General features: G+C 40.0%; 1 protein-coding gene across 2 annotated transcripts in view; it reads left to right on the forward strand.

The window, feature by feature from the left end:
* Positions 1–11,661, forward strand: part of LOC117824525 (kinesin-like protein KIF13B) — a 37,627-nt gene extending 25,966 nt beyond the window's left edge. The window contains exons 31-42 of one of the 2 annotated variants that reach the window (XM_034700045.1): positions 434–489; positions 628–746; positions 841–1,017; positions 1,131–1,223; positions 2,640–2,792; positions 3,025–3,102; positions 3,602–3,658; positions 4,642–4,735; positions 5,009–5,127; positions 8,593–8,652; positions 9,023–10,352; positions 10,464–10,720. In XM_034700045.1, coding sequence (XP_034555936.1) covers positions 434–489; positions 628–746; positions 841–1,017; positions 1,131–1,223; positions 2,640–2,792; positions 3,025–3,102; positions 3,602–3,658; positions 4,642–4,735; positions 5,009–5,127; positions 8,593–8,652; positions 9,023–10,352; positions 10,464–10,720 — 2,593 coding nt within the window. Of the gene's footprint in view, positions 1–433; positions 490–627; positions 747–840; positions 1,018–1,130; positions 1,224–2,639; positions 2,793–3,024; positions 3,103–3,601; positions 3,659–4,641; positions 4,736–5,008; positions 5,128–8,592; positions 8,653–9,022; positions 10,353–10,463 lie in introns of both variants that reach the window. The other variant, XM_034700046.1, reaches the window with a different exon arrangement.
* The last annotated feature ends 34 nt before the right edge of the window (positions 11,662–11,695 follow it).

Consider the following 11,695-nt stretch of genomic DNA (forward strand, 5'->3'; position numbering starts at 1 on the left):
CCAAAACAAATAAAAAGAAAAAGAAACCAAAGCAAAAGAACACAAAAACACCAATACTTTGTTTATACCTTCACCGTCCGTGCTGAACAGCTTAGTGACATAGTGAACATGATTAAACTCAAATTACATCCCAGATCAAAACTGTCCTTTAGGCAGATTGGAGAAAAGTCACTTTTGGTTTTAAATCAATCTCTTATTTCATTCTGACAGTTCTGGTAGGGATGTCTGTTAGAAGGTAACATTTCTGATATTTTACCTCAAACTGTGTTTGACACATTTAATCCTGGATGAGTTTTAATTACTTCAGACAGCTGGAGAACAAAAAAACTTTTAGCCCAAAAAAGGGAAACCTTCAAGAGATGAGTGGAGGAAGCTGTAAGCCCCTCTGTACTTGGTGTTTTGTCAATATGCTGACAGTGCTGCTCCTTCGCAGGGTTCCTATCGCTGGAATGGAAACGCACATTCCTGTCTTGTTCTTGGATTTAAGCGGTAAGTTGGGCTTCGTGCTACATGACTTTCTGTTATGGAATTTTGCAAATCCTCTGTTGTCGTCATTACAATATTCAACATCTGCTCTGTAAGTTACAACAAGTTTTCTGACTGTTCATCTGTCTTTTATCCCTCCAGCGGATGATTTCCAGTCCAGCCTTTCAGCCCCTTTGGCCGGAGGTTTGGATGCATTACTTAGTGGAGAGGAGGAGGACGACTTCTTTGACCTTCATGTTGTGAAACGATATGAACCAGAGGTAAACGTCTTAAATGTATCTTCATAAGGAGCAGATTGATGACAGGTTGTAGGAATCTTCAAGCTATTCATTTTTACGTGTTTTTGTGGTCCAGGTGAAGGTGGAGGCTTCTTGGGACTCAACCATCCATGATTGCCCTCAGCTGAGTCGTGTCACGTCTGCTGACCAGAGGGTCTACCTGACAGTCAGCACCGTGGTGCAGCTGAGCCATCCGGCCCACATGCAGCTGGTGCTAAGGAAGCGCATATGTGTGAACGTCACTGGGAGACAGGTGGGTGACAGCCAGTCCACAAAAATCCTGTTTGTTTGCTTGAAAAGATCAGATTTAAACAAAAACTGAGAATAGAGGATCTGAGGTAATGTGACTGTGTGTTTGTTTGGCAGGGTTTCGCTCAGAGTCTGCTGAAAAGGATGTCTCATCGCAGCACCATCCCCGGCTGTGGCATCACCTTTGAAATTGTTTCCAACATCCCGGGTGTAAGTGTTGAACTACAAAGTTATGAACATAAGAAAGTAAAATAAGATCATCCCAACATCGTTATTTAACTGAAGCTGAGCACAGGGGTACACTACAAAACAGGGATTGTATTTATCAAAGTCACTTCAGAGTTACCTCAGAGTATTAAGTACTGTAAAGGTGGTTTGCTTCTTATCAGTTCTTATCTTACCGATGCAATTCCCAACTAATGTTACTGACATTTTTCACTAAGAAAGACCAGAATCCATCACACAGTAATCATCCATCCATCCTTTATCTTGACTGTTTATCCCGTTTGGGGTTGCGGGGGGGGCCAGAGCCTATCCCCGCTGACATCGGGCAGTAGGCAGGGTACACCCTGGACAGGTCGCCAACCACTCACAAGGCTAACATGGAGAGACAGACAAATATTCACTCACACTCTTTCACCTATTAAGAGCAATTAAGAGTGACCAATTAACCTGGTGAGCATGTTTTGGGACTGTTGGAGGAAGCCGGAGTACCCGGAGAGAACCCACACATGGGCGGGGGGAACATGCAAACTCCACACAGAAAGGCACCTGCCCGACCGGGGATTTTGAACCTTCTTCATATATTAGGCTCTGAAAGCCTGGAGAAAAAAGTATTTATTCTTACCATCATGCTCAGGTAACATCACGTGAAATCCAGCGTTAGCACGTTTCCCCACAACTCCACAGCACCCGAGCTCTGCTAACGAAATACAGAATGACAAAGTGGACACAAAGTTGTGCTAACATTGCTCGACAGCAGCCTCACTGATTATTTCAGAATTTCATTAACAGGCCGGATTACTTAGCTCACAGATTAATTGGTTAATGTCTAATTTGTATCACATCAATCACTTCCACAGTGGGAAGGGTTTTGATTTCATCTCTTAGTAATCCTTCAGTTGTACCTGTGGAATTAATGGTAACCCAAATCAAATTAGTCTTCAATATTCTGGGGACTCTCCAGCTCCCTGTTCTTCTTTCATGCTGTGATTCCCTTGGCTGCCCACTGTTTGAATTTGAAATGATAGGTAGCTGCTTTAAAAGTAATATCACATGCTGCTTTCTTTATTTAACTTTACTTTGTCATGATTCTGAACCACAAATCAAGAGTAAACAATGTTATTAAATCTTTTTAATTTTCTTAAATGCTTCTTTATCTCCAATTAGGCCCTCTTTCTTATTTAGTTTGGGTATCTCAAAACTATTTTTCAGTGTCTTGACACTTGCCATATTATCTGTGTTGTTGGTCAGAGGCTAGATGCCAGTGCACATTCTTTATCCATGTGTGTTATGTAAGCTACGCTGCGATAGGCATGATCATTCAAATAACTGGAACCTCAGCGCTGGCATTTAGCACCCTTTTTATGACCCTGCACTTTACATCCTCATCCTCCGCTCCCACAGGATATCCACGGTCCAGAGGACAGGGAGATGTTGGCCAGGCTTGCCGCCAGTACTGAGGACGACCAGTCAGCTGACAGTGAGGCGGCGATAGAGAAATATCTCCGCAGCGTCCTGGCTGTAGAGAACATCCTCACTCTGGACAGGCTCAGACAGGTCAGGAGATGAAGTTCATGAGAAGCACAGATTTGAACGCTGTCTTCGTAAAGTTTTTTTTCCACTAAACATTAAGTCCTTTTCACTCTTAATGGATTTCTAGAAAATATAGGAAAATGTTATTTCTGTTGAAGCAGAAATTAATAGCAGCAAACTCAAACAATACATCGAAATAGAGACCAAGTGATAGTATTTACTTACATTTAATATATACGTCTGTGTGTGTCTTTAGGAGGTGGCTGTGAGAGAACAGTTGTCAGTCAGGGGGAAATCTCCCAGACACTCTCTCAGCTCGCCGAACATCAACCAGGTAAGAGAATTCAGGTTCACTTTTTAATGCTGCAAACAAGTAAATGATGTGTTTTTTCTCTGACCTAATGGAGTACAGAAATAAGTCAGTTCTTTGACCTGACACAAAGAAGCTTGCTCGGATAATTCAAAGGTTGTTAGAATATTTTAGACTCTTGACACAGGACACATAATCTCTATCCATCCTTCCTCTTTGGTTCTTACTGTCCTTTAAGGTCTCTCTGTATTAAGGAACTCTATTTTATGTATGAATGGAACTATGATGTTTAGAGATACAAAGGCATTAACACTCTCTACATCACAAACATAAAGTCAGCATTTTCTCAAAACTTTTTTACTACTGCTAACAACTAATATTGCAATCAGCTGTTTCTGGCTTTCTTACACTCTGGGTCTCAGGTTTTTGTTGCGACAAGAAGATCCGTCTTGTCTGCAGTTAACATGTCTCACTGCTGTCAGCCTGTCTTTCTTACTAACCATGGCTCTAACCTTTAAACCAGCTATCAGCCAGCAGTCTGGATCTCTACACCTCCAGCCATAGGCTTAGTGACTTCAAGGTGAGACACACTCATCATGTCAACTAACCTTCTGATTTATACTCTTTTTTTTTAACATATGAATATGTCTGAGTCCTATCACAGCAACGTAGATGAATGCAACATGAGTGTATTTAAGCATTAATGTGGATTATTTTTTATTCTTTTGGTCCAACGGGACTACTTCACTGTCTTATAATATGTGACATTATTTATACTTGAATGACAAATTTATGGTCAATGAAGAGAAAAAACAAGCTTATTAGAATCCCTTTATCCTACATAGATACCTGCAGTGAAGTCCAAAAGCTGTCACATGACAACAGCTGAACACACTGCAAAAAATGGATAACCTACTAGTAGCACTTGTACTACAAATCCCAACAGGAGAAAGTGTTTTGATGGATTATTAACGCTTCACTAATCTAAATTCATTTCATATTCTTAAAAAACGATCCACATTTAATGATCGAAACTGTGAAACTTCATTCATTAAAACTGAAATCATTAACTTCAATTATTGAATAAGGATGCAATACAGTTTAATTGTTTAAATATATCACTAAAGGTAATGGATGTATACCAAGAGGTTCATTTAATGAACTCAAAAACCTCAAAAATGTATTTTAACAACAGCTTAGAACAACTTATTGAAATAGATAAAGATAAAAGTAATACAATAACTGTAGATATTTAGATCATAATGAAGGCTAAAGGATTGAAAAAGGTAAATTAGTGGATAAGCAGTTTTAAAGTTGAAGGTGATGGATGATTGAAACGGTTGATATTCTGCTAGAAGTTTGGATCTGTAGGCGTACTTGACGTTGATGTTGATGTTTCTTTGTCTTCATAAAAGCATTGAATGTTCATACCAGCATATAGAAGAGTGAGTGCATGAATGAGCTTGTGTGCACTTTAGGCTCCCGGTCTGGAGATGAGGCAATGTGACCTCTAACCCGACCATGAAGCCGTGTGAGTCGTCTCATCTGTTCTTTTGTGTACAGGGCTGGGAGAGCTACCAGGACCTTTCTTTTGTGTCTCCTTCGTCTAAAGGCACATTGCCAACCTCCATTTCCCAGAACCTGAACTCAGAGACAGGTAGGACTGATAAAACCTTTAACTACTAATGGATTCCTCCTCTTACTTTAGACTATCTTTCTATATTTGCTGCCTTTGATGTGATCAGCTCTGATCTTTGTAGCCTGTGGTCAACTACATCTGTCACTTTGCTGAATCTGAATCTGTCGCACACAACTCAATTTCCCTCCTTCTGCCTGAAAACACCTTATTTGTTTTTCTTCCCTCCTTTCTCTCTTTGTGTTGTTTCCATATCTACACCTGCACCCCCCCCTCCCTCTCTGCCCCAATCAGCACATTCAGGTTTTGCTGCATCTTATCTCCCTCCAGTCAAAGTCGTTCCCAAGCTTCTGAAGTCTCTGATTCCTGGTGGGAAGGAAGATACCAAGGACCAGAAAGCTGTCCAGCAGCAGGTACACACATCACTGGATTTAAGCCTGGATTCTGTCTGTCTCGTCAGGGATTTAAAGTTTATATGTATCACTGCAGCCCGAATCTAAATATCCTCTCTGTTCAACAGCAGCTAGACCTATTCCATCTGTTGCTATAGAAACAGCACTCCTGTAAATGGAAACATAAAAAATAGAAAATGCATAAATAAATAGTGTATTGATGCCCCGGGGCCCGAGGTGAGTCATTCTAAGAGGTTTTAAAAGTAGAGGTAATAAAACTTTGTCATCAAGGGTTTAAAATAGTTTGTTTACCTATAATGAAAGTTCTAAATCTTCTTTAGCAGGTTCACCTGTGATACATACAACAAATACTTTTTATTTTCTATATATAACATTTCATTTTCATCAGGATGGCTTCAAAGATTTTGATCATATGTGAGGAAACTGGAAACATCAAAATCCTACAGGCTCAATACTCTCATCCTCTTTTCAGGACAGTTTTATGCAGTATTGTCTTAATATTTCGATGTTTAGAGCTTTTCTATATTTGCACAGTCCGAATTTGATATTTGAATGTTTTAGATCTTGGCGTACCATTATTAGCACATCAGAAACCGTTAGAAACAATACCCCTCTAACTTAGCCACCGCATCATCCACTGCTCTTTGATTATGTGCCATCAACACCCGGGAGTCAGCAGGCAACTACAGCGTCTGATTTGACTGATTAGCACCCTGAGGACTTGAGGAAGCTAATCAAGGAGATCATATGATGTGTTCAGTTGGAATGGAAAACCTTAAAGCCTTTGTGTTGCACTGTTTGAGGCTATCGCTCTAATTAGAGCTTCAATCCACCCTGCCTGCCACGGAGTTTGAGAAAGGTCAACATCAAAACAAAAGCCTGGAGTGTGGCAACTGTTTGTAGGCTGTTGATGTAAACTGGATAAGTGATGTGTTTGAGCTCTGATCAGATCTTCAGTACAGTGGACGGGCTTTTTACTTTTCAGATCCTGTGTAACATGGGTCAACTAAGGCAGTATCAAGCCACCCTGGTTAAAAGCCCATGACTTAAGAAATAGTCCATGTATGATCTGTAACCTTGTGTAGACTTTGCCTCAATTCAAAGTGAGGGTTAGAATTGAGACTTAATCTACCAATCAATCAGACTTTATTTATAAAGTGCTTTTCATGCAATGACATTGTAACACAAAGTGCTGTACATGAAAATAACTTAAAATAGATTACATTGACAATATAAAAATACAAAGAAAAAGAGCCCCACATCCTAATTCCAACCCCAACCACAGCCCCGACCCCAAACCCACCCCACAATCCTAAGGTTAAGAACATGAGATCTATGCAAAAATGGAAATAATAACAATAAAAAGAAATAAATGAAAAATAAAAAAAGAAGTTGCTGAACGAAGTGAGGAAACGCTCTCATGATATCTTAGTGAGGAAACACTGGAGGTAAAATAAGATGTTAAAACTCAACACAGGAAATTAAACTCACCAAAATAAAATACAATTCTAAGATAATAAAACACTAAAATATTAAACCAGTAAAAGAAAATAAGATGCTACACTTAAAATAAGTAAATAAATAAAATAAAATAAAATAAAAAGTCACTAAAATTTGAACTAGATAATAAATAAATCCATAAATAAATGATTAAATAAAATAAGGTGAAATAAAACTGTTATAAGAATAAAACTAAACACTGAGGTGTCTGATACTGTAAAATCCAGAGATCTAGAAGATTTAGAAGTGCTAAATCAGTATTTGTTCTTGGTTATGTGTAACATCATTTTAGAGAATAGTTGTACACATATTTCTTCCTCTAATTAAAATGAAAAGACAAAATCAACTATTCATTAGCCAGAGTTTGTGATGACAATCCAGCTTTTAGCTCAGATAAATGAGCTCTACTACAGGGGTTCCCAAAGTGGGTTTCGGGACCCCCAGGGGGTCCAGACACTATTGGGGGGTCACAAGGTGTTTCTTTTTTCTTCAAGCAATCTAAAATTTCATATTTTGTCCATTACTTTAAATATTTTGGGGAAAAGGGTAATTCCATTTTTTCATTAGTGTTCTGCCTTTCTTTGTTGCCAGATGACTCCTAAGGTTAGAGTTAGGGTTAGTAGACAACAACAGAAGCATCAGTAGCAGCAGTTCATTCATAACAGCATAGGAGACTGCCACATGTGCATGTAGGTTATCATTTTCTGCAGACCAGGCAAATGAAGTATGAAGCTGCATTCGAGGGACACAGGGGGTGTCACAAGTCTTTGGCAGGTAGATTTTGTGGGTCGCGGGCCAAAAGGTTGGGGAACCCCTGCTCTACTAGATGATGGTAACCAAGTTGATAATTGTCTGTAAGATTTGTTGAAAATGAAAAAAGGATCCAAAGATTTAGCAAAAGTTTGAGCAATCAGGCACCCCATGTACAGAGGCAAGACCTTGTTACATCAGATGCAGGTTTGACTCTCAGTCTTTGCCCTGTGATGCGTGTTTAATCAGATTCTATTTTCTAAACAACATGTATCCATCATGTTTGAACTGTTACTGAAGAGCTGTGTTAATATCCAGTGGACCTGTTGTGTTGACTTACAGGTTTACCTCCCTGAGCCAGAGGAGTGTAAGATAGATGTGTTTGACCTGCTCTCTGATGGGAGGCCAGTCTTTGTAGGTTTTTATGATTTGATTGTCAGCTTTTAAGAATGAAGAGATGATTCACTGTCAGGGTTTATGAGAATCAATCATCCTGATTCAGATCTTTTGACAGTACACGAGGCATGCGGTCAAACTACTGTCCTGATTTTTGAAGATATTTGATATTTTCCTTTCTATTTAAAGCAAATCACACATGATTTAATCAGGTGACAGATCATATCTAGATATATCATAGATTTAACACCAAACATTGAATATGATGATAAGAAATATAATTATTTATGCAGTTATCATTATGGGGCAATTACTCAGCATGATTCTGTGTTGGAGTAATTTCATGAACAAATATTTCACAAATTTATTGTATAATTTTTCATTTCATGTCTATACATTGATCACTACAATACATTTTATATTTATCATTGTTCACGTATAGATTTCCATAACTTATTATTATTATTATTATTTTATAGTAGTAGTAGTATGATTTTTTATATATATAATTGTTTTTATTGTTTTATTATTAGTAGTAGTTCTACTAGTAGTAGTAGTAGTAATAGTAATATTAGTAGTAAAGGTTTGTACAACATAATGATTAATCGATCAGCCTATAGAACCTGTCATATCTTTAGAATAATAGATCAACTCTCTCCCCACAGCCTCAGTTCTGTCTCTCTGTTGTAATGAAGCCTGTCTTGAATAATTTGTCACATCTTAAAATCTGCTTGGCAACCTTTCAGAGATATTGCACAAATTTAGGATGGTGTTAACATAAATGTTCCCATTTGAACTGCTTTTTTGTTTGTCTTTCAGAGTTTGCCTCGCATCGTGGTGCAGTCAGCCAGTGTTGAAGAGGGGATGAGCAAACATCCAGTAAGTTCCTGATACACATCAGTATTTGGTGCACATTGTTTTGGTGTTAACATTCCCAACCCCTCTGTATAGGTCCGCTCTCTCAGCTCTGTCTGTGTATTTTTGTAAGTAAGTAAGTAAGTAAAGTGTATTTATATTGCACCTAGCTTTGGAACATACTGGAGGATTAAGTAGATAAAGAGACGGACCACCAGCCCCTGATTCGTTATCTATCATTTCCTGTTTTTTTCCTGTGCTTTTCACAAGTACCCCCTCTCAACTTTAGAAGATTATCCTGATATTGTCTTGCTTTAGTGCTTCTTGATTTCAAACAGAATGAGACTAAAGGTACAGTCTTAAGTACCTTTTGTTTTTGTGGATTTCTCTCTAGGTTCCTATAGAGGATATCCTTCCCCCTGATTTCCACGCAGAGACTCCCAGATCCGTTCCCCTCCCACCACCAATCATCCCAGAGACAGAAGAGTCCACCCCCAGCCCTGTTAGTGAGGCATCAAGTGGATACATCTCAACAAGCATATCTACTGCCACTCTATCAGATGTCTACACTCTGAGCTGGGACCTGCCTCCATCATCCGGCTTTGAGGCCGTGACGGATGAAGATGAAGAGGAGGCTAAAGCAGCACAGTCATTGCTCGTTTCAGGCACTAAACCAGCTGAAGAGAGGACTGACTGGATACCATCTAAACCACAGGAGACTGTATCCAGTATCGAGTCAAACTGGAGTCCGCAAGAACCAGATGAGTCTCTTTCAAGTCAGGTGGAAGAGCAAAGTGAGTCTGATTCAGTTGTGGAATCAGACTTGCCATGCCAGACCGAACTAAAGCAAGACTCAGAGATGGACCACACTGGATCTGAACACTCAGACGATTCAGAACCTGTGAACCCTTATTCTTTATCAAACCAGGAGATTGAAACCAAGCCAGCAGAGTTTTTAACAGACCAGCCAGAAACCCCTCTAACAGAACTCAGTCTAGCTACTACAGAGGAGACGGAAACTGAACTGCCAGTCCACTATGAAACAGAACCGTCTCCACAGGACAGTCAGGATGAGTCTGAAGCAACTATCACAAAGCCACAACAACCCCAAACAGACCAAGATACCTGTGCCAGTGTTCAAGATCCAGTTTCAAGTGTGACCTCAGATGTTTCTGAAGTCTTGCTTCCAGATCCTGCCCCATCTGAAGATCCTGTTCCTCAAGCTTCTACTGAGGAAAACGAAACTCCAGAGGACTTAAACCCAAATCCTATCCCCATCCTGACATCATCAACCACACAAGAAATCCAGCAATATGAACCTACCGATGAGTCCACAAAGGTGACCACAGATCCAGGTCTTTCTCCGTCCACTGATAAGCCTTCCAAACCAGATGCCTCAGGGGCGAACCCCTTCAAGATCCAGAAAGTCAAATCTTCAGATCTCAAGTCCTTTCAGAGAATCGTGGGTGAGGAGGAGGGTACGACTCCGATGGTTGACCGGGCCAGCAGCCTTGGGGCGGGACTTAACTTGTCTTTGCCGATGGAGAACCTGGAGATCATCTCTGACTCTGAGGAAGGAGACGCAAATGCTGTTCTACCTGACTGGATGAAAGAGGGGGAGTTTGTGACGGTGGGGACCAATAAGAGTGGCACCATCCGTTACATTGGACCCACAGATTTCGAGAATGGTACCTGGGTTGGAGTGGAGCTGGAAGTACCGGCAGGTGAGTTTAACAGCGGCCCACCCTGTTAATATTTTATGCCTTTTAATTTACTGTATCACATTCTTCTATTAACTCAGCATCCCAGACTGATCCTGTTTCATCCTTCTGCAGGAAAGAACGATGGATCTGTAGGCGGTAAGCACTACTTCCACTGTAATCCTGGTTATGGTGTTCTAGTAAGACCAGACAGGGTTAGTCGAGGTGGCGTCAAGCGTCGTCGCCAGCAGCAAAAGCAAAAGCGCCACAGTACCCACCTGTCTGGATCCAGCCCCAACCTGGCAGCCCTCACCGCTCTGGCTAAAGGTGAAGGTGGAGGAGTGCCAACCAGCCGCAGCAAAGGAGACAACCGCAAGTCATGGAACACCTGAGTGTTACATCTGGTTGATCATGATTGTGTGAGATGTTCAAGTTTCCAAAGAACGTTTTGTTTCAGCTGATCTGATACACGCATCACTGTAGCTTCATCTTTACTGCAAGACTGGGCATCAAAAGATCAACATTTCTCCTCTGTCAAAGGAAAAACTCAAGAAATATTGAATATTTCAAAACTAAATCTTAATTATTTTAGATTTTCAGATGCAACAATTTCAAACAATTTTATAATTTATTTAATATTTTAATGGTTGCAGTCATAAAACAATCAAACATCTCAAAATCACCATAACTGTACTGAAAACTTAACTCATCTGGGAATCGTTTGTTTGCATGTTGTACATTTTGAATGACTCACTGAATTGTCAGACACTGTGAAATCCCTGAGGTTGCGCAACATCTTATTTCATGTGCTCATACTGTATCACTACTGGATGTTTGGATCCATGTTTTGTGAAGTCCACATGCCGGTGATAGACTGTGGTACTTTTGATCGCGTGCCTTAAAATCTTACTCAGCAGAAGTGCCGTAGTGATAGATCACCAAAGATTGAGCTGCTGGTAAATCACGTGTTAAAGCTTCTTTTGGCTCCTTAATGTGTGATTCTATTGATCCTCAAAACACATAATAAGTAAGCTTTGTCTCCAGGCATGATCAGGCTGATTGGAGGTGACCTTTTAAAGAGAGCTAACGTGTGGCAGTGTTTTTTTTCTACAGGCAGGTGTTTGTTTTCGGTGCGTATGGGATCACGTTGGTTTGTATGTGTAAAGACTTTTGAGGGATTGTGTTGCCTGTTGATGCAGTTTGTATTCATTTTTACCTGGCAGGATATTTTGTGCTTAAAGCGGATCATTTTTACTGTTTGAATGTGTATTTATTTAAAGATGAATCAATGGAATAAAACATTTTATATGAAATAAATTTCATTCTGATCATATCGACCGTGTGATGAATGTGTTCAGAGGCAGAAA

The sequence above is a fragment of the Notolabrus celidotus genome, chromosome 13 (assembly GCF_009762535.1).
Source record: "Notolabrus celidotus isolate fNotCel1 chromosome 13, fNotCel1.pri, whole genome shotgun sequence".
In the NCBI taxonomy this organism is placed as follows: Eukaryota; Metazoa; Chordata; class Actinopteri; order Labriformes; family Labridae; genus Notolabrus; species Notolabrus celidotus.